General features: G+C 42.6%; 1 protein-coding gene and 1 long non-coding RNA gene across 2 annotated transcripts; one reads left to right on the top strand and one right to left on the bottom strand.

Moving 5' to 3' along the window:
• Positions 1-1,944: 1,944 nt before the first annotated feature.
• LOC115137411 (uncharacterized) lies at positions 1,945-14,208 on the bottom strand. The gene is made up of 7 exons (XM_029673730.2): positions 13,692-14,208; positions 9,956-10,086; positions 9,593-9,760; positions 5,872-6,036; positions 4,683-4,794; positions 4,349-4,470; positions 1,945-3,277 (listed from the first exon to the last, which is right to left on the bottom strand). Exons 1-7 carry the CDS (start codon positions 13,966-13,968, stop codon positions 2,783-2,785), a joined length of 1,470 nt encoding a protein of 489 aa, XP_029529590.2. The 5' UTR covers positions 13,969-14,208; the 3' UTR covers positions 1,945-2,782.
• LOC135574038 (uncharacterized) lies at positions 5,186-10,831 on the top strand. Its single transcript, XR_010465147.1, has 2 exons — positions 5,186-5,332; positions 9,371-10,831. It is a non-coding gene; the product is annotated as an uncharacterized LOC135574038 (long non-coding RNA).
• Positions 14,209-24,300: the final 10,092 nt, after the last annotated feature.

Raw genomic sequence — 24,300 nt, 5'->3', positions numbered from 1 at the left:
AAAATATAATTAAAAGTTTACACCATTCATCTACGGCAAAGATACTTCTATGTTTCCCTTTTGGGCTGTGCCTGGTGTTAGCGAGTTACTGGCTAGCTAGGTCTTCAGCCAGCATGGAACAAAAGGGTCGTTCAAAACTCCAACGCAGTTGTCAGGTCAACACACCCGTCAGTGCTGCTGTGAACTGCATCACAAGAGACATGCCAAACGGAAGATTTATATATATATTTTAATTAGCTTAGTTTGAGATGATTTTACTGCAACTGCATCCAAGTTGCTTGATATAGGCATTTCAAAGAGATGCCAGTCAAGGCAAGCTATATGAATATAAGCTGCCCACACACCCAACCTGTCTTTTCTAACTTCCTGGTAGTTAGTCATGAGAAAAAAAAGTATGTTTCAGAATGACTGTTCAGGACCTTTAAATTACACCACCATTTAACCCTGCACCTATACACTATCCCCAAAACCCCACCACCCCATCCCACTACTTTGGCCCTAAGAGATCCTACATCACGCCATCAGCATTGGAGGATGGTACCCCTTCTCTCAAAACTCCCTGGACATTTTCTGCACTAAAAATCTCTCACATCCCAAAATTTCTGCTACTACCACATCTATCTTCTGTGATTTCTGCTCCATCAGTGCAGTGCGGTTGATCACCATGGCTATAAAAGCAATAAATCCAACCTGACAAAATCTAATTTTCTCTGGATCTCTCTCTTCAGGCCTACTCACTAGGGGGCTCCCAGTCGAATCACTCACCCTCTACTCTCTTCCCTGCCTCAGCATAGGAAATGTTCCTCCCTAATCGAACTCTGGCAATCTCAATTTGTCTCTGAGGGCACTTCGGATCCCCAGCTGCATGGGCACAGTTGACAAACAATGCTTTCTCTATCACAACTGTACACTCCCTTTGACTATTCCCTCCTACACATTTCTCACATTGTGGGATCTCCCTTCTACACCTAGCTGCAACATGTCTGAATCTTTAGCACCTAAAGCACCGTAGCGGGCTCGGAACATAGGCCCTCACAGAATAGCAAATCTAACCTGACCTTATCAGGTAGGAACTCTGTGTCAAAGCTCAACAAGACAGACAGGGTATTCTCAGTCTCACCATTGCCACCGGGTCTACAGTACGTCTCACCAAACGGCAGGCGTCACAAACACCAGGAATATTATTTTTCATTTGATCCACCTCTACACTCAACACTACCCCACTGATCACCCCTTTGAGCGGTGCCCTGTTCCGGAGAGGAAAGCATGGCACAGGTTGGGCCCCGGAGCAGCGAAGCACCCGCTTCCTCTGGGCAGAGGATGCATAAACAAATCTAAACAATTCCACTTCTTGAAACTTTCACAGATGTAACTGTTCCAGTTTGTCCTTTACCCAGCTTGACACAATGTATGGGTCGGACAAAAAGCAGGAATCCACTCTTTCCAAAAATCTCACTCCCACTGGTCCAAAATCTTTTCCGGTAGGATTCACAGGGCAAATATTGGAAGTCTCTACCACACCTGTCACCGCAGGTAGGCCCACTTCATCCTGATCTACATCGCCACTGCCCACCGATTCCATTTTGAGATCCTCAAGAGAGCAAGAAGACCTAAAGACAAGATTGTGTACTCCGGAGATGGTCTGAACTTAACACCATTCTTAAGCTTTCGCGTCATCACACCTCCCATGCTGTTCTTTGAAATATGGTTCTGCCTATTACATTACACATCAGACTTTCTATTCATGATCGCGATCTTTCAAGCTCAGAGAAGACTTTAGAAAAATGTCCCTAAATTACCTAAAAAATAATGGCTAACTAGATCCCAAATCTGTGGAAAGGACGGAAACCTATAGGTTCTAACTTCAAAGGAAGCCAATGAAACTAAGACCACTTTAATCGTAAATGATAAACAAGAAAACAAAAAGTCAACATATCAAAAGGACAACATTAATTTTGATTTATTAACAGATTTGATCACCTATTTATAGTACATAAAGGAACAGGTACCACCTGATTATGTCAAATGTTTTGGGGGAGTGGGTGTTATAAAGAAGGACATTATGTTTGTTATGAATAGAACATAGACAAAGATAAATTCATAGGGGGATTATAGTTACACTTCTATGACAGTATTTTGGCTATGCCAGCACACCAAACTACAAGTCTATCATCTGAGAATGTGAGCCCAGCCAGATGCTCAACTGAGGGATTCAGTCATCACCAAAAAACCCTCTTATCCCAGATCACTTCACATGATAACTATAATATGTCAGCTAAAGAATGGTTCCCAGATATCCCCTGTGTACATCTCAAGCCCCACTGCTACGATTTCTCCCCGTTGTGAATACTCCGATGTCTGATAAGGTTACTCAGGAAGGAGAAGCTCTTGTAACATAGTTTGCACTTGAAGGGCCTCTCCTTGGTGTGAACGGTCTGGTGCCTCTTCACATAAGTCGCCTCAGTGAAGCGCTTCCCACACGTGGGGCAGGCATACGGCTTGTCGGAGTCCGTCTTAATGCTCGACTTCCCATGTTGTGACCCAATGACGTCAGAGGAGGTAGAAGCAGGAGTCACCACCCTCAGGTGGTTAGTCTTTGAGCTCCCTCCTTGACCTCTAGTCATTGTTTGGGTGTTGTTGGGATTGTGTGTTGTGTTATAGGCTAAGTACCTCTTGTGGTGAATGCCCATCCTGACCTTGTCTGTACTGGTGGGGTAACCATGAGGTAACTGAGGAAGGCTAGACCCAGGTCCAGGTCTTCTATGAACCCATTCACCGGGCATTAGATGAGATTCTGAAGGAGAAACATACTTCCTGAAAGACTACCACCAGGGGGGTCTCCCACCACTCTCCATGAAGGCTGAAGCCCAGGGTGACCTGTTCTGTTCATCATGGATACTATGGTGTTTGTATCATAGGAACAGGAGGGTCTATCTCTATCACCCCCAGGCCCTGCTTCACCCCTGCACTGAGACTGTGAAGAGAAGGGTCTGGGCTGCAGACTGGATCCCTGACTGGAGCCTCTGTCTCTCTGATGACCACCAGGGCTGAGCTTGTTCAGTCCACCTGTCCACTGGTTCTGTTCTGTGTGGTGGAGTCTCTGTCCCTCGTGGTTCGGTCCTGGTTCCGACTTGGGAAGGAAGCGTGACGGCTCATGGTGCGACGGCTCCTGATCCAGGGTCCTGATCAGGGGCCAGGGTTTGTGACCAGCTGCTTCAGAGGTCCAGTCTCTCCCACCAGCAACACCGGATAACAGCCGGTCCTCATGGACTACAGGCTGTAAGAAAAAATTGAAGAGAAAAGCATAAAGTTTCATATACGAACATTTTTGCTGTACACAATATTATAAAATGTTAACCACAGTCAAGCCCATCTCTAACACTGTGATTTAAGTACCTAACAATATGGAGCCATTGGAGTTTATTATGAAAATTGTCCCTGTGTGTTGATTCAAGAATTAAGTATAATGTTTTGGTTCGACTGACATAAGGGAAACTCAGTCCCTGCAATGATACATACAAAAATAACCAAGTCAGTCAGCACAGAGTCAATGTTGTATTTAATTTTAACAAAATGTTCATACACTCACATAACGTGAAGTACAGTAGTTTTATTGCACAAAACGACACGTGACAAGTAGAATAACTCATTATGGTAACATTATGGTTTACCTTTTGTGTAAATCTGGTACCATTGCATTACACACATCTTCATGTCAAGTAGACATGAATTAAAGCACTATAATTTCCTAATTAAAACACCTGCATCAAACAACAGGACAAGGTTCTCAATTTTCGTCAGTGAAGCATTTTTACATCATCACACCAACCATCACCATATCATCTACTCTGCCTTATCATACTCATTCTTTCCTCAGTTGACCTTAACCAGTTCCCTAATACATCTAAAACAATGGCAGAGTAGATGAAACACAGACAATGCACGAGCATTGTCTGAGGTCTGGTTTATTATGAGTGTGAGGAGGATGAAAGTCAGGAAGTGACTGTGTTGTCGCAGGGTCCATGTTCCAGTTGATAGATCCCATAGAAGGCAGGCTGAAGGCAGCATATGTTAGGGGGTTAACCTGAGGCATCATCAGTCTCTCTGAATCACAACTATAGGAGCAGGACGGAGCATCGCTAGCTGAGTCTGTGTCTGTTCTCTCCCTCGGCATACTGGCACCTCCCCGTCCCTGCGGTCGAAATCTACACCTTGCCCTGCTCTCAGCAAGTCTGTTATCATGTAGACTAAGTTCAGTTCTTCTTTTGTGTTCGACTGTATGTTTCTAGTTGTGGTTAACAGTGTTGTTCCCCAGTCCAGAGTTGAGGACGCTGTCCCATCCACTGACCTCCACTATGTTGCCTCTGGTCCTGTCCTGCTCAGTGATGTCATCCTCTGGGCCCTTGGCTGCACCAGTCTGGGAATCCAAGATGGCCGCCCAGTCTCCTCTGTTAGCCCCCAGCCAACCACCTGCAGGAAGAGGTTACAAAATACTTTACAAACATGGCAGAGAGAATTCTACATATAGAGTTCTACATTTTTTGGGGAAATTACCTGGTCAAGTTCATACATTATTTTTTAAATGTAAACATAAGTTGTATTGATTTCATTTTAAATTAAGAAATAAATGATATCCAGGAAGATCTATTACTGTATGTAGGCTATATGTATTTCTCCCTTACCTTGCTCCCCCATCTTTAGTCCACTCAGCAGGTCAATGCTCTCTGGTCCGTCTTCTATTGTCTCCTCTTTGACTAGCAGCAGATCAGGCTTCCCATCCTCCATGTCTACTGACTGTAAGAGATACAGAGTGAGAGGATGTTGGATTAAGAAATCTGATATGAGCACCCTGTTATGGAGCATCTTCTGATTGGGCAATGAGGGATTGCTATGACTACTGTGAAAACATGTTAGATGATTTGATTACTTAACACTCTAATGGTTTGATAATTGAAAGACATGGTCCCACACTTAAGACAGAATTGATCAAGACCAGGGGCAGTATCCACAAAGAGTCTCAGAGTAGAAGTGCTGATCGAGGATCAGGTCCCCACCTGTCTACTGATAGCTAGCACTGCAGTGCATAAACTGTGGTGAGTAGTTGACTCAAAGAGAGCGAAAGACAATAGTGTAATGATTTTCGACAAATTCATTTCTTCAAAAATTAAGGAGAAGCAAGAGAGAGAGTCATTGTTTTCACTTTTAGTTTCACTTACTTAGCAAATGCAGCTGGCTATTTTAGCCAACAAACACCCGGCTCAAACAGAGGGATACTATGTTAGCTAGCTGGCTATGACTATCTAACACAACACTGGAACTTTTCAAAGTCTAGGTAAGCTTTTGGATTTATTAATCCATTGCCACCGGGGTTTCTGGTGTAACTGCTAAACTGCTTACTGACTATACACTAATGTTACTGCATGATTGTAGCGTGTTTACTAACGCATTAGTTCTATTAGCTATGTTGACTAGGATGTTACTTTAGCTAACATGGGGACAACGATGTAGGCTGTGTGTAGCGGTTATGACATGGTTTGGAAAGTTTTCTTTGTCTGGTCACATACAGGTGATGTGTTGTGAATTGAAGTCCACAAACTAAAACAAAAGGTGAGAGGAGGAGAGTTTGAAAGTGAACTGTGTTTACGCGTCATCAGGGTGTATTCATTTCACAGATTTCTGTTGAAAAACGTTTCTTAAACGAAAGCAAGCGAAACAGGGGGGGGAACGGCACTGACCGCCACTGGTCTACATAGTCTTATTCATTATGATCTAAAAGGCTAAACTGATCCTAGATCAGCACTCCTCTGAGAGGCTTTGTGGATACAGATCCTGACCTAATACCATACAGACAGCAGTTTACAGTTGGCTCACCTCAGTGAGACTGTGTGTGGTCCTGTGCTGCTCAGCTGGTTCCTCTGTGGGTTCAGGAGGAGGTGTAGTCTGGTTGTCCTCCATGACCATGGTCCCATCAGCATTCCCCAGACCCTCCTCACACCTCTCCTCCTTCACCAACAGCAACTCTGGACCCTCCTCCTCCTGGAACAGATTACACAGGCATACACTCCCTCAGGTACATACATACACATAGATAATAAAACACACTTTAAAAATATTTTATTTTATCCCTTTTTTCTCTCCAATTTTGTGGTATCCAATTGGTAGTTACAGTCTTGTCTCATCGCTGCAACTCACGTACGGACTCGGTAGAGGCGAAGGTCGAGAGCCGTGCGTCCTCTGAAACACAACCCAATCAAGCCGCACTGCTTCTTGACACAATGCCCACTTAACCCGGAAGCCAGCCGCACCAATGTGTCGGAGGAAACACAGTACACCTCAAATCAAATCAGATTTTAGCAGACGTTAATGCGAGTGTAGCGAAATGCTTGTGCTTCTAGTTTCGACAGTGCAGTAATATCTAACAAGTAATCTAACAATTCCCCAACAAGTATCTAATACACACAAATCTAAAGGGGTGAATGAGAATATATAAGTATATGGATGAGCGATGGCCGAGCGGCATAGGCAAGATGCAGTAGATGGTATAAAATACAGAATATTCATGTGACATGAGTAATATAATATATGTAATCAATATTAAACTGGCATAATTTAATAAAGTGCCATTGTTTAATGTGACTAGTGATCCATTTATTCAAGTGTCCAGTGATAGGTTCTCAATGTAGGCAGCAGCCTCTCTGAGTTAGTGATCGATGTTTAGCAGTCTCACGGCCTTGAGTTAGAAGCTGTTTTTCAATCTCTCGGTCCCAGCTTTGATACACCTGTACTGACCTCGCCTTCTGGATGATAGCGGTGCAGTTGCCGTACCAGGCTGTGATACCCGACAGGATGCTCTCGATTGTGTATCTGGGTTTTGGGTGACAAGCCAAATTTCTTCGACTCCTGAGGTTAAAGTAGCGCTGTTGCGCCTTCTTCACCACACTGTCGTCCGTGTCAGTGTGCACTGCGCCCGGCCCGCCACAGGAGTCGCTAGTGCACGATGGGACAAGGACATCCCTGCCGGCCAAATCCTCCCCTAACACAGACGGCGCTGGGCCAACTGTGCGCCGCCCCATGGGTCTCCTGGTCGCGGCCGGCTGCGACAGAGCCTGGAATCGAACCCAGAATCTCTAGTGACACAGGTAGACCACTGTGCCACCCGGAAGGCCCTTAAAACATGGAGTGTTTACCCATCCCCACTCAGTTTGAATCCTATACTATAGTTCCATTATGACTTCATTGTTGTTAAACCCATCATGGTGGACATAAATATGATGTTGTGGGCAAAAACAAGTCAGCTATGATAAGTCAACAGTCATCATCAGACAAACCTGACTAAATTATTTTGACATGTACAGTATGTGTTTGTTAGTGTGTGGGTATGTGTAGGTGTATTTACTAAATGTTTATTGTTGATAAGGGTCATTCTATGAAATGAGTGCCTTTGGCATCCCTTTTAAGTAGAAATTGTGCACAAATATTACATTTTAAGTGGCTTTTAAAATAGACCACATGGGTTCGTTACATTAAATTAAGTGCCCTTCAGTAGACCACATTAGACCACATGCAAAATTCTATAAATCAGATGTTTAATATGAATAAAGACTTCTTGGAAGATTTTAACCCACTTAACCCCAACACTTCTTCAAGTTTTCACCATCATTTTAAAGCCATAGTTATATTGTTGCTTTCACCAAGTCATTTCTGAAGATTTTTATTTATTTAATGTTATTAGTGATTCATTTTAAACCTGTTAAACTCTGAGCGATTGTTTTGGGGCCTGTACAGGGCCCGGTGAGTGTGGGGGTCAAACATGTATTTTTATCTGAAAATAGAAAGTGACATATCATTTGAAAGCTACAGGCCCTGTCTGTTTTGAAATCTAACTCAAATCTTACTGCTGGCAATAGTATAAGAATCTCCCCCCATAAAGTCCATAAATCATGGGCTATGGACATATTAATTGAGTATGCAGTGTAGCTCAAGTTACCAAAAGTGTAAACATTTAATATGAGTGGAAAGGGTACACCCTGATGGTCATTGTAAAGCAATGCATTTCCTTCACCATCTACATTACCTTGTATGCATCCTCCACATGCTCCGTTTATCTTGCTCATCGTTTACATAAGTATTCAGACCCTTTGCTAAGAGACTCGAAATTGAGCTCAGGTGCATCGTGTTTCCCTTGATCATCTTTGATGTTTCTACAACTTGATTGGAGTCCACCTGTGGTAAATTCAATTGATTGGACATGATTTGGAAAGGCACACACCTGTCTATATAAGGTCCCACAGTTGACAGTGCATGTCAGAGCAAAAACCAAGCCATGAGGTCAAAGGAATTGTCTGTAGAGCTCCGAGACAGGATTGTGTTGAAGCACAGATCAGATCGGAAGCCACTCCTCAGTAAAAAGGCACATGACAGCACGCTTGGAGTGTTCCAAAAGGCACCTAAAGGATTTTCAGACCATGAGAAACAAGATACTCTGGTCTGATAAAAAAAAAAATTCAATTATTTGGCCTGAATGCAAATCGTCATGTCTGGAGGCACCATCCCTATGGTGAAGCCTGGTGGTGGCAACATCATGCTGTGGGGATATTTTTCAGTGGCAGAGACTGGGAGACTAGTCAGGATTGAGGAAAAGATGAACTGAGCAAAGTATAGAGAGCGGCCAAGCCAAAGCCCGGACTTGAACCCGATCTAACATTTCTAGAAAGACGTTCCCCATCCAACCTGACAGAGCTTGAGAGGATCTGCAGAGAAGAATGGGAGAAACTCCCCAAATACATGTGTGCCAAGCTTGTAGCGTCAAACCCAAGAAGACTCGAGGCTGAAATCACTACCAAAGGTGCTTCAGCAAAGTACTGAGTAAAGAGCCTGAATACTTATGTAAATGTGATATCAATTTCAATGATTTGTTTATTTTTTGCAAACATTTCTAATAACCTGTTTTTGTTTTGTCATTATGGGGTATTGTGTGTAGATTGATGAAGGGGAAAAAACTATTTAATACATTTTATAAAAAGGCTGTAACGTAACAAAATGTAGAAAAAGTTAAGGGGTCTGAATATTTTCCGAATGCACTGTATATCATTCTTGTAAGACGAGAAATTAAGGTATTACATTTTGCGCAAGCCATTCACTTTCAAAATGGCTGTGTTCCAATGGGAATTTGTGAATGTTTAGTGCACCAGCATTAATTAGGTAAAAGAACCGATTAAAAAAATTACATTTTCTTTTTTTGGGGGGGGGGCAGCAGTAATTGGTGTAAATTTCAGTTTTTGTGGTCTGCTGTATCTTGGACTCTGTAGTAGTCTATTGTTTCTGACACCTTGATCTTAATCCCACAGTTCTTACCTTTCTGTCTCTGCAGTGAAAGAACAAGACAGATCATCAATGCCAGTGTCTAACGCGTCACCATCACCAAAATAATAAACTGCCCTTTGGCTCTGGTGAAATACCGGTAAATACTCTGAGCTGGGAGCAGGAGGACAGCCCAGTCTCCCCAGACCCAGTCTCTCAGTGTGCAAGATCCTTTGTGTTACAATTAAATTCTGTCTCTGACTTGAGGACAGCGTTCGGCGTTCCCACTGACCTCTGTGATGCTGTGTTGGGTCCTGGGCAGGGGTGCGGCGGAGATTAGGTCCTCCATGGCTTCAGGGGGCGCTCCAGCCTCTCCAGTCTGGACGTCTCTTCTGTGTCTTGGGTCCTCCTCTCCTTCCGGCCTCTCCTGCAGAACCACAGGACCTGCAGCCCCTGCAGACTGACACAAGAAGAAAGAGGGTTATTCCGGTACATAAATAGAATTGGATAACAATGTCGTATGGAAGTCTTACAAGCTCCCCTATGGATGATAACTTAGGATGTACATGTAAGCTAATGAATAGCTGAGGGGAGACTGAAATAAATTTGACACATTAAGTACTGTAATTTTTTTATGTTACACTATGACACTAACCTCTATCACGATAACATGCTGGGTTGAGGTTCCACTCCCCTCATCTATTGTTATGGGTTGATCATCTCTCCACGTATTTTGTCCTGCTGGCTTTGCAAAGGTCCTGTGGCCTCCTGTGAGATGTCCTTCACCTAAGAGAGTGATTGGGGGGAAAAGGGGTGGTTAAGTTAGGTACTGTCAATGCTCAACTCTATATTGTACACTATCGACATTAACCACGTTTCCATCCACAGTTTTCATACAAGTAAAGTCATACTGCAAGGTTCCACAACTGGTGGCTAGTGGGCCAAATTTGGCTTTGGTTTTGTGGCCCTTAAAGTTTTCTGAGCAAAATGTTTCTATTTTTTCCATTGTTGGACATAAGACTAAAAACACAAGGAAATCAGTTCCAATTCATTTTAATTTAAGAAATCTGTTCCCATGTATTCCCATGAAGAATAGAAAGACAGGCGATCGTATACGTAAGCCAGGTTTAAAATGATTATGTTTTAGTCTAACATTATATCTGTTTGTGCTTCTTGCAGTCTACAAATTATTTGTAATTATTTTTTGGTCCCCTGACCACCTACTCAATGAAAAAAATAGGTCTGTGGCTGAATCTAGTTGATGATCCCTGTCATCCCATATAAAAAGAAATCACGACAGCTGTGATGAAAACAGGAAGTTTCTGTACAATTTTTAAAATGCTGATAGATCATTTGTTTGCTCGACATGGTGGGATCTTTGTGTGTTGGTAAAATTAATTATGCAAGAAATGGTGGGGGAAATATTGATATAACCAATCACGTGATTATATGGTGTGTGGCCCTCCCACTATGACTCGGGAAACCATGCAGTTTATTAGGCTACAGATGAAATAAATGATGATGAACTTCATAGGGTGGTGAAAGTGGACGGTGATCTTGATGCTCATTTCCAATAAATATCGAGGGTCTTATTCTGGTGACATGATGATCGATGCTGGACTGCCGTTTGACAAATAAAATTATTCCCGCTTTTATCCATAATAATCTCATTATGTAGACCAGCCTACCCTCAATGTATCTGAGAGCTGTTGGATAGAGCACACGTACCAAGACCAGAGTAGGTACATTTGCTATTTAACGCAACAGTTGTGACAAAACTACCCGTGGAGTTGAAAATGTGATGGAAACACATTAACCTTTTATTCGGTTCATAAAAATTTAAACTAGAAAGTAAATTGTGTGCGCACTAAATCATCACGCACTGATTCTTATCCACGAGTCAAATTTTGTAATAGTCGCATGAAAAACGGTCGCCAATTGGATGGAAACCTAGCTAGTAAAATGTATTATGCTAGCAGTGGTGGAGAAAGTACTCAATTGTTATACTTGAGTAAAAGTAAAGATTACTTAATAGAAAATGACTCAAGTAAAAGTCACCCAGTGAAATACTTGAGTAAAAGTCTAAAAGTATCTGGTTTTGGTACACTCACCAAAAATATAAATGCAACATGTAAAGAGTTGGTCCCATGTTTCATGGGCTGACAAAAAAAATCCCAGAAATGCTTCATATGCACAAAAAAAGTATTTCTCTCAAATGTGTTGATTAGCTAAAATTGTCTGTGGTGATATTCGTACTTGCAACCTTTACGTTGCAAGACGTTTGCATTATACACCCACCCTACTTTTGTTTTTGCCTTAAGTAACCATCTGTCTTATGTAAATGTAACAGATCATACTGTATTAAACAAAAACAAATGCAACATGTAAAGTGTTGCTCCCATGTTAAAAAAGCTGAAATAAAGGATCCAAGAAATGTTCCATATGCAAAAAAAGCTTATTTCTCAATTTTTGCACACATTTATTTACATCCCTGTTAGTGAGCATTTCTCCTTTGCCAAGATAATCCATGCAACTGACAGGTGTGGCATATCAAGAAGCTGATTAAACAGCATGACCATTACACAGGTGCACCTAATGCTGGGGACATTAAAAGGCCACTAAAATATGCAGTTTTGTCACAACACAATGCCACAGATGTCTCAAGTTTTCAGGCAGTGTGCAATTTGTATGCTTACTGCAGGAATGTCCACCAGAGAATTTAATGTTAATTTCTCTACCATAAGCTGTCCTCCAACGACATTTTAGAGAATTTGGAAGTATGTCCAACCGACCTCACAACCGAAGACCATGTGTAACCACGCCAGCACAGGACCTGCACATCCGGCTTCTTCACCTGCGGGATGGTTTCTGCACAAACTGTTAGAAACCATCTCAGGGAAGCTCATACGCGTGCTCGTCGTCCTCACCAGGGTCTTGACCTGACTGCAATTAGGCATTGTAACAGACGTCAGTGGGCAAATGCACACCTGCACGCTGTAGAAGTGTGCTCCTCAAGGATGAATCCCAGTTCAACTGGGCAGATGACTGACAGAATGTATGATGTCCTGCTGGCGAGCGCTTTGCTGATGTCAACGTTGTAAACAGAGTGCCCCAGTGGTGCCCCCCTAGCACTACACAGCTGATTTAAATACCCAACTCATCATCAAGCTTTGACTATTTGAATCAGCTGTTTAGCGCTAGGGCAAAAAAAACTAAACATGCACCCACAGGGCCCCAGAACCAAGTTTGTGAAACCCTGGGCTGCACCCACCAAGAGTAGGCACATTTGCTATTTAATGAAAGTACATTTTGTGTGTACCATATCATCACGCACTGATTTTTATCAGCAAGAAGTCCGTTTGGTGGACACATAACAGTAGCTACATTTCCATCCAATTGGTTTAAGATTTTCATGCAAATATTCTGGAGTCCGCAAAAAGTAAATGCGTATTTTCCCACAGGTGGAATGTTTCCACCAAATGATCTTGTCGTGGATACAAATCTGTGCGTAATAAGTGCACACAATGTACTTTTTCACACGTTTAAGTTTTCATGTTCTGAATAGAAATCTAACGTTAAATATGTTTACATCACATTTTCAACTCTACCAATAGTTTTGTCACAGAAACTTTAGCTTTAAATAGTACATTTGCCTACTCTGGTCTTGGTACGTGCGCTCTAGCCAACACAGATATAGTGCGAGAATATTTGTATTTGTCAAACAGCAGGCACGCATCGATCATCACGTCACCAGAATAAGACCCTCGATATTTATTGTAAAGCAGCATCAAGCTCATCACCGTGCACTTTCACCACCCAGTGAATTTATTTCATCTGTAGCCTAATAAACTGCATGGTTTCCTGAGTTCTAGTGGGAGAACCACACCATATCCTTGCGTGACTCCAAGTTTACTTGGATATGATGGTATATTATGTTTTTATTATATATTATTATATCAATATCTGCGCATAATTAACTTTACCGACACAAAAAGATCCCACCATGTCAAACGAACAAATGATCTGTTGGCATTTATATAATTGTTCTATAATTGTTCTGACACTTCATGTTTCCATCGCAGAAGTTATTGTTTTTTATTTGTAATTTATGGTAGACCTATGACTTTAATCTCATAAAAACTGGATGCAAACAATATCGTGTTGGAAAAATGCGCATATTTTCTTTATGTCTATTTATGAATATTTGCATGAAAATCTGTCGCTAATTGGATGGAAACCTTGTCTACAATTGACAAGGATGTAAGGTATCACTTTTAACTTCTTGGTATACTATTTATTCATTGATTATGTTCCATGCATCGCATTATTTAAAGTGAGTGTGATTATTGGAATTTCAGGGGAACGGGGAGACCGCTCCCTGCAAAATGTACCTCTTGCCATTCCTCTGTATCGGTCGAGGACACTACTGGGACGACTGGCGAGCACGCGCTCCTGCGTTGTCTTCTCTGCGCGCTCCCGTGCCACATTCATTTCCAGTATATGTAGTTTCCTCTGCAATGCCCTGTTTTCTTTCTGGCTTTGAGTTATTTCCAAACGAAAAACCGCATAGTCGTCGTCTATGAGTTTACATATATCTGCCACGGCTGAATTCGCTAGCATCTCCATGATGGAGGCTATTTGAGTGTGAAAAACCATAAAGTTAGCCATTGTTAGCTAACGTTAGCAGCTAGCTAGTGTATAACGTGTATCAGTCCTGTCTCCAACGCGAATTAAAGACTACATGGGGTAAGCATGTGAAGCTGTGCAGTTAAATTAATCATATATTTAGTTCCATGGTGTTTAATAAAGGTCTAAAGAACAACAATAAAACCGCTAACATGGGAAATTGTTCTTGGTCATTATTTACTACCGTTAATACTGAAGAGAAAGGATGTTATTGGGTGTCGTCATAGCTCAGAGGGCGTGACTAAATAGTGCGCTGTTCTTATCTCGGGTTCAACACAACTGGGATCTCAAAAAAATACGAGGTCAAATCATGACGTCAGTGATTTTCATGTAGGAAAGTCGGAGCCATAGAAAGTGGGCCGAGTTCACGAGTTGGAATTCGGAGTTGGATGACCGTTCGAACCGATTTTTCCCAGTCAGGCTCGTTTTTTCGAATGCTGATTTTTCCCAGTTGTTTTGAACGCGTTAAAATCGGGGTTCCCAGTTTTGAACGCGGCATAAGAACCACTGTACTGCTTATGTCATTCAGAGAGGACGAGGCGAGGCGAGAGGTTTTACTCCACCCAAAATCTGTCCACGAAAATAAGCCCATGAAGTGAGGAATTTTTGTATGGTGGTCAATCAGTCGAACTTGGTCAACAACAATGTAATTTCTAATGTGCTACATGAGACTTATTTGATCTATCTGATTGAATAGAAGTAATGTTTAGGACGGTTAGGTTGTTATGAATGCACTGATATAAGTAGACGCACATGGCATTTAGGCAACTTTGAAAAAAAACCTTTATATCAGAGTTGTGCCTGTTGTCATAGAGATAGAGGACTCATGGATATAACCGATTTTACCATGAACATTGCCATTGAGGGCTTTCACAATTTTAAAGTAATCAACTGGGTTGGGAGCAATCAGCTAATAAAGACATTTACTACTTTAAAATGGAGATAGGCTGGGAGCTGTCACAGATACAAGGAGGAATATCTATCTCCTACCCTATCTAGCTCTATGGCATGTTTTTCACAAGCCTATCTTTCCTCTCATTGGCTGGAATAGTCCCACCGGATCTCGCCTCCTCCTGGCTGCCTTCCACCTTTGAGGACATGTATTTCTATTGTTAAAGTGGTCACTTGCCTATCTTGTCAATATAATAGATAATCTTTGTTAAATTACACCAGAGATGGAAGAGAAAGCAGACATCCGACTCAGTCATGCCTAGGTAGGATACAGCTAACTGTTTTCCTAAACGTAACCTAATTCTTCTAACCTGCTATGTTAATTATCCTAACTTTCTGCATAAGTTCTCCTAAACCTGCTACGAAAAGTACATTTTGACAAAAGCTGTGCCCTTCTAGACAACCATCCCACTCCCTCATTGTCAATGTAAGTCAATGAAGTAGGCCAGACCCAGATGCTATCGCATTGGTGTCTATGGGAGCCACCCCATTAAGTAGACAGTAGCAACCATTTTCTTCAATGTCAAACTGCCTGAGTGAGTTTGTCAAGCATCTTTGATTACACCTCAACCTATTCATGATCAGTATCTTTCAGGCTCAGAGCTCACTTGCTTAGAAAAAGTATAATAAATGGCATAAAAGAATGGGTTATTAAGGTGTTAAAGAAGAGGGACATTCTATTTGTTATGAGTAGAACATAGGCAAAACCAGGGGGGAATATAGTGTTTACTCGTCAATGACAGTGTTTCAGCTATGCCAGCACTCCAAACAACGTGTGAGAATGTGAGCATATCCAGATGCTCAACTGAGGGATTTAGTAATCACAAAAACACTCTTAATCCAAGACACTTCACATGATAACTATAAAACTAAAGAATGGTTCCCAGATATCCCCTGTGTAAAACTTAAGCCACACTGCTACGATTTCTCCCCTTTGTGGACTCCTATGCCTGATAAGGTTACTCAGGTGGAAGGAGAAACTCTTGTAATAGTTTTCACTTGAAGGGCCTCTTCTTGGTGTGACCGGTCTGATGCTGCTTCACATATTTCACCTTAGCAAAGCACTTCCCACACGTGGGCAGGTGTTCAGCTTGTCAGCGTCCTTGCTAATACTCGGCCTCCCACGTTGTGACCCAATGACCCCAGAGGAGGCAGAAGCAGGAGCCACCTGTCTTTGAGCTCCCTCCTTGAACTCTCGCCGTTGTGATTGTGTGCTGTGTTATAGGCCAGGTAACTCCCGTCCTGACCCTGTCTGTATTCATGGGGTAACCATGAGGCAGCTGAGGAAGGCTAGACCCAGGTCCAGGCCTTCTATGAACAAAGTCACCAGGCATTAGATGAGATCCTGAAGGAGAAGACAAACTTGCTGATAGACTACCGCCAGGAGGGATCTCCTACCTCGCTCTGTGAAGGCTGAAGCCCAGGGTGACCTGCTCTGTTCATTATGGATACTGTGGTGTTTGTATCATAGGAACAGGAGGGTATATCTCTATCAGGCCCTGCTTCATCCCTGCACTGAGACTGCGAAGAGAAGGGTCTGGGTTGCAGACTGGATCCCTGACTGGAGCCTCGGTCAGGGAGGTGTTTCTTACAGAAGAAATATGAAAAGCATGTGCATAAGCATGGTAGCAATTAAAAGGGGAACAGTTAGGAGCTCATAGGAACATTCTCAGACCAAAGTTGAGGACACAACATTCCACGTGACACAATACTGAATCCAAAAATTACACTGTTTTTACATTTACTGCACTTTTCACCGCATTTGTTGATAACGACGTCTGAAAATACTATGGATGCGTTCATTAACATGACAATAATATTCCTGGGAAATGTGGGGTAGGTGCAACATAAGACCAAAAAATGACAAGGTTTTAAGTGAGAGGACTAACTGGTGACTCCAAACTGCCACACACCTCTCCAAAGTGTGCACTATTCCTAAGTCATTTCAATGCACTTTTATGACACAAAGTCTTCAACTATAAGGTGCTGTTTCCAGCTCTCCCAGTTGTGCTGTTGAGGAACTAGAGCAGGAGACTTGTGGTTGTTTTGTTTGGAACACAGCCCTGCATCCCTGACATCACACAATTACTGTTGTTTATGCTGGATTAGGTGGGCATCATTTGAAAGCTTATTCTATTGCTAACATGACTAGCTAAGTTATAAGATGCGATCTTAGTGTTAAGGTTTCACAGGGCAATTCAGAGAAACAGGTTGTAATTGTATAGAAATAGAAAGGAGTCGTGTGCATTCAGGTGTGTGTTTTGTGGCAAATATTCTTCACAAAAAAAAGTTTGAAAAGTGCAGTAAATGTAAAAACAGTGTAATTTTTGGATTCAGTATTGTGTCACATGGAATATTGTGTCTTCAACTTTGGTCTGAGAATGTTTCTATGAGGGAGAAAAAAATGGGTAAACAACAACAACAACAAAAAAAGATAAGCAAAGGCTGTACAGTAAAATGCTGTAAATGACATCAGAGCTTAGGCTCAGCGCTTCACAGCTCTGGATGGGTTTTGACTGATAGCCATTCTGAATTTGAGCACCACACGTGACAAGAAGTTGCCCCCATCCCTCCCGCTAATTGGGCAACTTTTTCAGATGTTTGGTTTTCTGAGGGGAGTGGTGTGAATTAAGAGGACTCGATGTATTCTGAAAGATGAGACGTTGAGGATTATAATAAATAAAATAAAATACAATTTTATTTGTCACATACACATGGTTAGCAGATGTTAGTGCGAGTGTAGCGAAATGCTTGTGCTTCTAGTTCCGACAATGCAGTAATAACCAACAAGTAATCTAGCTAACAATTCCAAAACTACTACCTTATAGACACAAGTGTAAGGGGATAAAGAATATGTACATAAAGATATATGAATGAGTGATGGTACAGAGCGGCATAGGCAAGATACAGTAGATGGTATTGAGTGCAGTATATACATATGAGATGAGTATGTAAACAAAGTGGCATAGTTAAAGTGGCTAGTGATACATGTATTACATAAGGATGCAGTAGATGATATAGAGTACAGTATATACGTATACATATGAGATGAATAATGTAGGGTATATAAACATTATATTAGGTAGCATTGTTTAAAGTGGCTAGTGATATATTTTACATAATTTCCCATCAATTCCCATTATTAAAGTGGCTGGAGTTGAGTCAGTGTGTTGGCAGCAGCCACTCAATGTTAGTGGTGGCTGTTTAACAGTCTGATGGCCTTGAGATAGAAGCTGTTTTTCAGTCTCTCGGTCCCAGCTTTGATGCACCTGTACTGACCTCGCCTTCTGGATGATAGCGGGGTGAACAGGCAGTGGCTCGGGTGGTTGTTGTCCTTGTTGATCTTTATGGCCTTCCTGTGACATCGGGTGGTGTAGGTGTCCTGGAGGGCAGGTAGTTTGCCCCCGGTGATGCGTTGTGCAGACCTCACTACCCTCTGGAGAGCCTTACGGTTGTGGGCGGAGCAGTTGCCGTACCAGGCGGTGATACAGCCCGACAGGATGCTCTCGATTGTGCATCTGTAGGAGTTTGTGAGTGCTTTTGGTGACAAGCCGAATTTCTTCAGCCTCCTGAGGTTGAAGAGGCGCTGCTGCGCCTTCTTCACGATGCTGTCTGTGTGGGTGGACCAATTCAGTTTGTCTGTGATGTGTACGCCGAGGAACTTAAAACTTACTACCCTCTCCACTACTGTTCCATCGATGTGGATAGGGGGTTCTCCCTCTGCTGTTTCCTGAAGTCCACAATCATCTCCTTAGTTTTGTTGACGTTGAGTGTGAGGTTATTTTCCTGACACCACACTCCGAGGGCCCTCACCTCCTCCCTGTAGGCCGTCTCGTCGTTGTTGGTAATCAAGCCTACCACTGTTGTGTCGTCCGCAAACTTGATGAAATACCGTTTTGATGTCATACTATCAAGTCAAAAACCTGTGAGTCCAAATGTGCAATTCACATTTCCATATCAAAATAATGTCATAAACACAGTCAACATTTATGATCACTATGTTTGATGTACATTTACTAGATGACATGGCATCATACTCTGGGTTGTTCTGAACAGAATGACTCCTTTCGCTGGGACAATTGTGCGCCGCCCTAAGGGATTCCCAGTCAAAGCCGGTTGTGACACAGCCTGGGATCGAAATCCGGGTCTGTAGTGACGCCTCAAGCACTGCGATGCAGTGCCTTAGACAGCTGCACCACTCAGGAGGCCCCCAAATCTGCCATTTTCAACCCATATATGGGTACAAGATTTAAGGGTTATGACACTAACATTATCCCGCTATAAAACTCCAGTATAAACCTAAAAGGGACATAGTTGTCACTCTTCATCAGTGAAGCATTTTTACAGACACCATCACACCAACCATCACCATATCATCTACTCTGTCTCATCATACTCATTCTTTCTTCAGTTCACCTCATCCAGTTCCTTATACATCCAAACCAACAGCACTAACTACAAACAAACTAACTAGTAATACATTACATGTTTAGTTTATTAGGATCCCCACTAGCTACTACACATGCATCAGCTACTCTTCCTGGGGTCCACATACAACGTAAAAATATACATGACAATGTACAGAACAGTAATAGACAAGAACAACATAAGATATTAATTCAATTCTAAATAAAGAGATAGTGTCTTCAGGAAGTATTCCCGTTGCCTTTTTCCACATTGTTACGTTACAGCCTTATTCTGAAATGGATTCAAATGTATTTTTTTCTCTCATCAATCTACACACAATAACTCATAATGACAAAGCAAAAATAGTGTTTGACATTTTTGTTAATTTATTTTAAAAATTAAAAAATGAAATCATATTTATATAAGTATTCAGACACTTTACTGAGTACTTTGTTGAAGCCCCTTTGGCAGCGATTACAGCATTGAGTTATCTTGGGTATGACGCTACAAGCTTGCCACACCTGTATTTGGGAAGTTTCTCCCATTCTTCTCTGCAGATCCTCTCAAGCTCTGTCAGGTTGGATGGGGAGCGTTGCTGCTAAGCTATTTTCAAGTTTCTCCAGAGATGTTCGATCAGGTTCAAGTCCGGGCTCTGGCTGGACCACTCAAGGACATTCAGAGACTTGTCCCGAAGCCAGTCCTACGTTATCTTGACTGTGTGCTTTGGGTTTAAATTATATATATTTTTTCTCACTTTTATTTAACCCGGTAGGCTAGTTGAGAAAAAGTTCTCATTTGCAACTGCGACCTGACAAAGATAAAGCAAAGCAATTCGACACATACAACAGCACAGAGTTACACATGGAATAAACAAACATACAATCAATAACACAGTAGAAAAATCTATATACAGCATGTGCAAATGAGGTAGGATAAGAGAGGTAAGGCAATAAATAGGCCATTGTGGCGAAGTAATTACAATATGGCAATTAAACACTGGAATGGTAGGGTGTGCAGAAGATGCATGTGCAAGTAGATACTGGGGTGCAAAGGAGCAAGATAAATAAATAAATAAATACAGTATGGGGATGAGGTAGTATTGGATGGGCAATTTCCAGATGAGCTATGTACAGGTGCAGTGATCTGTGAGCTGCTTTGACAGCTGGTGCTTAAAGCTAGTGAGGGAGACATGAGTCTCCAGCTTCAGAGATTTTTGCAGTTCGTTCCAGTCATTGGCAGCAGAGAACTGGAAGGAGAGGGAGCCAAAGGAAGAATTGGCTTTGGGGGTGACCAGTGAGATATACCTGCTGGAGCACGTGCTACGGGTGGGTGCTGCTATGGTGACCAGTGAGCTGAGATAAGACGGGGCTTTACCTAGCAGAGACTTGTAGATGACCTGGAGCCAGTGGGTTTGGCGACAAGTATGAAGCGAGGGCCAGCCAACGAGAGCATACAGCATACCCAATGGTGGGTAGTATATGGGGCTTTGGTGACAAAACGGATGGCACTGTGATAGACTGCATCCAATTTGTTGAGTAGAGTGTTGGAGGCTATTTTGTAAATGACATCGCCGAAGTCGAGGATCAGTAGGATGGTCAGTTTTACGAGGGTATGTTTGGAAGCATGACTGAAGGATGCTTTGTTGCGAAATAGGAAGCTGATTCTAGATTTAATTTTGGATTGGAGATGTTTAATGTGAATCTGGAAGGACAGTTTGCAGTCTAACCAAACACCTAGGTATTTGTAGTTGTCCACATATTCTAAGTCAGAACCGTCCTGTCACGTCTTCTGCCGAACTCGAAGCCTCTCCTTGTTCGGGCGGTGCTCGGCCTTTGACGTCACCGGTCTTCCAGCCGTCATTGATCCATTTTTCATTCTCCATTGGTTTTGTCTTCCTACACACCTGGTCTCAATCCCATTCATTACCTGTTGTGTATTTAACCCTCTGTTTCCCCTCATGTCTTTGTCAGAGATGGTTTGTTATTCAGTGTTGTGTTGGTGCGCGACGGGTCCTCGTACCACTTTGTTTATTGTTACATTTAGTGTTTGGAGTATGTTTCGTTTATTGTTATTAAATAACTCCACTCAGTTTGATTCTCCTGAGCCTGACTTCCCTGCCACCTATACACACGACTCTGACACGTCCAGAGTAGTGATGATGGACGGGTGGGCAGCGAACGGTGGAAGAGCATGCATTTAAGAGCAGTTGGAGGCCATGGAAGGAGGGTTGTTGTCCTGTTGGAAGGTAAACCTTCACCCCAGTCTAATGTCCCGATCGCTCTGGAGCAGATTTTCATCAAGGATCTCTTTGCGCCATACATCTTTACCTCGATTCTGACTAGTCTCCCAGTCCCTGCCGCTGAAAAACATCACCACAGCATGATGTTGCCACCACGCTTCACAGTAGGGATGGCGCCAGGTTACCTCAGCTTGGCATTCAGGCCAATCTTGGTTTCATCAGACCAATGAATTTTGTTTCTCATGGTCTGAGTGTCTTTAAGTGCCTTTTGGCAAACTCCAAGCGGGCTGTCATGTGCTTTTTACTGAGGAGTGGCTTCTGTCTGGCCACTCTACCATGAAGGCCTGATTGGTGGAGTGCTGCAGAGATGGTTGTCCTTCTGGAATGTTCTCCCATCTCCACAGAGGAACTCTACAGCTTTGTCAGAGTGACCATCAGGTTCTTGGTCACCTCCCTGACCAAGGCCCTTCTCCCCGAATTCATTTTTTAAAAACCTTTATTTAACTAGGCAAGTCAGTTAAGAACAAATTATTATTTACAATGACGGCCTACCGTCAGGAGCAGAACGACAGATTTTTACATTGTCAGCTCGGGGATTCGATCCAGCAACCTTTCGGTTACTGTCCCAACGCTATAACCACTAGGCTACCTGCCTCCCCAAAAGTGTTGGTTACACGGGGAACCATCTTTCCACAATTGCTCAGTTTGGCCGAGTGGCCAGCTCTAGGAAGAGTCATGGTGGTTACAAACTTCTTCCATTTAAGAATGATGGAGATCACTGTGTTCTTGTGGACCTTCAATGCTGCAGAAATGTTTCGGTACCCTTCCCCAGATCTGTGCCTCAACACAATCCTGTCTCGGAGGTCTACGAACAATTTCTTCAACCTCATAGCTTGGTTTTTGCTCTGCCACGCACTGTCAACCATAGGACCTTATATAGACAGGTGTGTGCCCTTTCAAATCAATCAGGTGAATTTACCACAGGTGGACTCCAATAAAGTTGTAGAAACATCTCAAGGATGATCAATGGAAACAGGATGCACCTGAGCTCAATTTCGAGTCTCATAGCAAAGGGTCTGAATACTTATGTAAATAAGGTATTTATTTAATACATTTGCAAAAAAATCTAAAAACCTCACTTTGTCATTATGGGGTATTGTGTGTAGGTTGCTGGGGATTTAAAATGTTTTTTAAATCCATTTTAGTATAAGGCTGTAACGTAACAATGTGGAAAAGGTCAAGGGGTCTGAATACTTTCTGAAGGCACTCTATAAAAAAGCCACCAAGAGACAACAAAAATACACACTATTCAAATATACATATTCTTATATACAGTACAGTTAAATTGGATTTTTAGAAAGAGGAGAAGCTCTGTGATACAAGATGTTTTTAATCTGTTTTTTAAAGCATTCCACGATGACATGGCTCTACACATAACTGAGCAACGCATGAAATCTGTTTTTGGTTTGGGTACCGTGAAGAAACCCATAGTGGCGTGTCTGGTGGGATATGTATGTCTAGAAGAGAAGTAGTCAATTTCCTCTCAACCCTCAACCATGAAAAACTCATGTATGTTGTTGATGTTAGTTCTGTGTGCGCAGTTAAGGGCAAGGCGTCATGCTTTGTTTTGAGCCAGCTGCAGTTTTGAAGGTCATTCTTTACTGCACCTGACCATATTACCTGACAGTGTCACATCTGCTCCTGCAACGCCCTCTACTGCTCATCATGTGGTGCCTTGACCTACCGCCTCCCCAAGTGCTCTTTCCTCTCTCTCTCTGTGTGTGTGTGTGTGTGTGTGAGTGTGATTGTGTGGGCGGAGACAGGTGTGCTGGAGTCAGAGCAGATCCCCACCAGCTGCAACCTGTTCCATTACCAAGACCTCTACTAATACTCAGCTCTGCCACTTCCACGCTGCCAGATCATAATCTCTGCTCAGTCAGTTTACGTTTCTAGCCGTTTGTTACTATTCAGATCCTGTTGTGCCCGTTTTCCTTGCCTAACGCTGTTTTCCTCTCTGCTACAGTTCTGCCCGCTCTGACTCTGGTCCCAGTCCCACATCTCGTCATCCTGCTACTCTGTCCTGGATTCCGCACTCTACTACTTCCTTGGATTTCCCTCCGGACCTGCTTACCCTTTCCCAACCCCACTCGCTCCAGCCTCAGCCTCCGCACCTGGTTTCCAGCAACACGCCCGAGCTTCCCCTGACCTGCACTCCATCTCTCCCTTGTTTCAATAAATACCTTGGTTACTTTATCCCAGTCTTCTCGTCTGAGTCTGCTCTTGGGTTCCCCTGTTCCACTCCGCATAACAGACAGTAATCAAGATGGGACAAGATCAAAGCCTGAACAAATGGTACAGTTAATCTTTGTGTCAAACGCAGAACATGTTTTTATAACAGACATACCTCTACCCATCTTAACAACACATTTGACAATACGACTTGACCATCCAATGTTACTCCTAGGAGTTCAGCTTCTTCAACTTGTCCAATGGTCGCACCCTTTATGCACAACTCCAGTTGAGGTTTAGGTCTAAGAGAATGCTTTTGGTTTAAGATGTATTTAAGACCAGTTTATTGTTAATTACCCATTCTGACACTAACTATAACACCTTGCTAAGAGTCTCAGTGAGCTCATGTGTAGAGTGTGCAATGTGTAGAGTGCTGATGTGTAGAGTGTGCAATCATCAGTATACATAGTCATTTTTGCCTCTTGTAA

Source organism: Oncorhynchus nerka, linkage group LG11 (assembly GCF_034236695.1).
Source record: "Oncorhynchus nerka isolate Pitt River linkage group LG11, Oner_Uvic_2.0, whole genome shotgun sequence".
NCBI lineage: Eukaryota > Metazoa > Chordata > Actinopteri > Salmoniformes > Salmonidae > Oncorhynchus > Oncorhynchus nerka.
The sequence above is the reverse complement of the archived record's forward strand: the minus strand, read 5'-3'. Positions and strand labels throughout refer to the sequence as shown.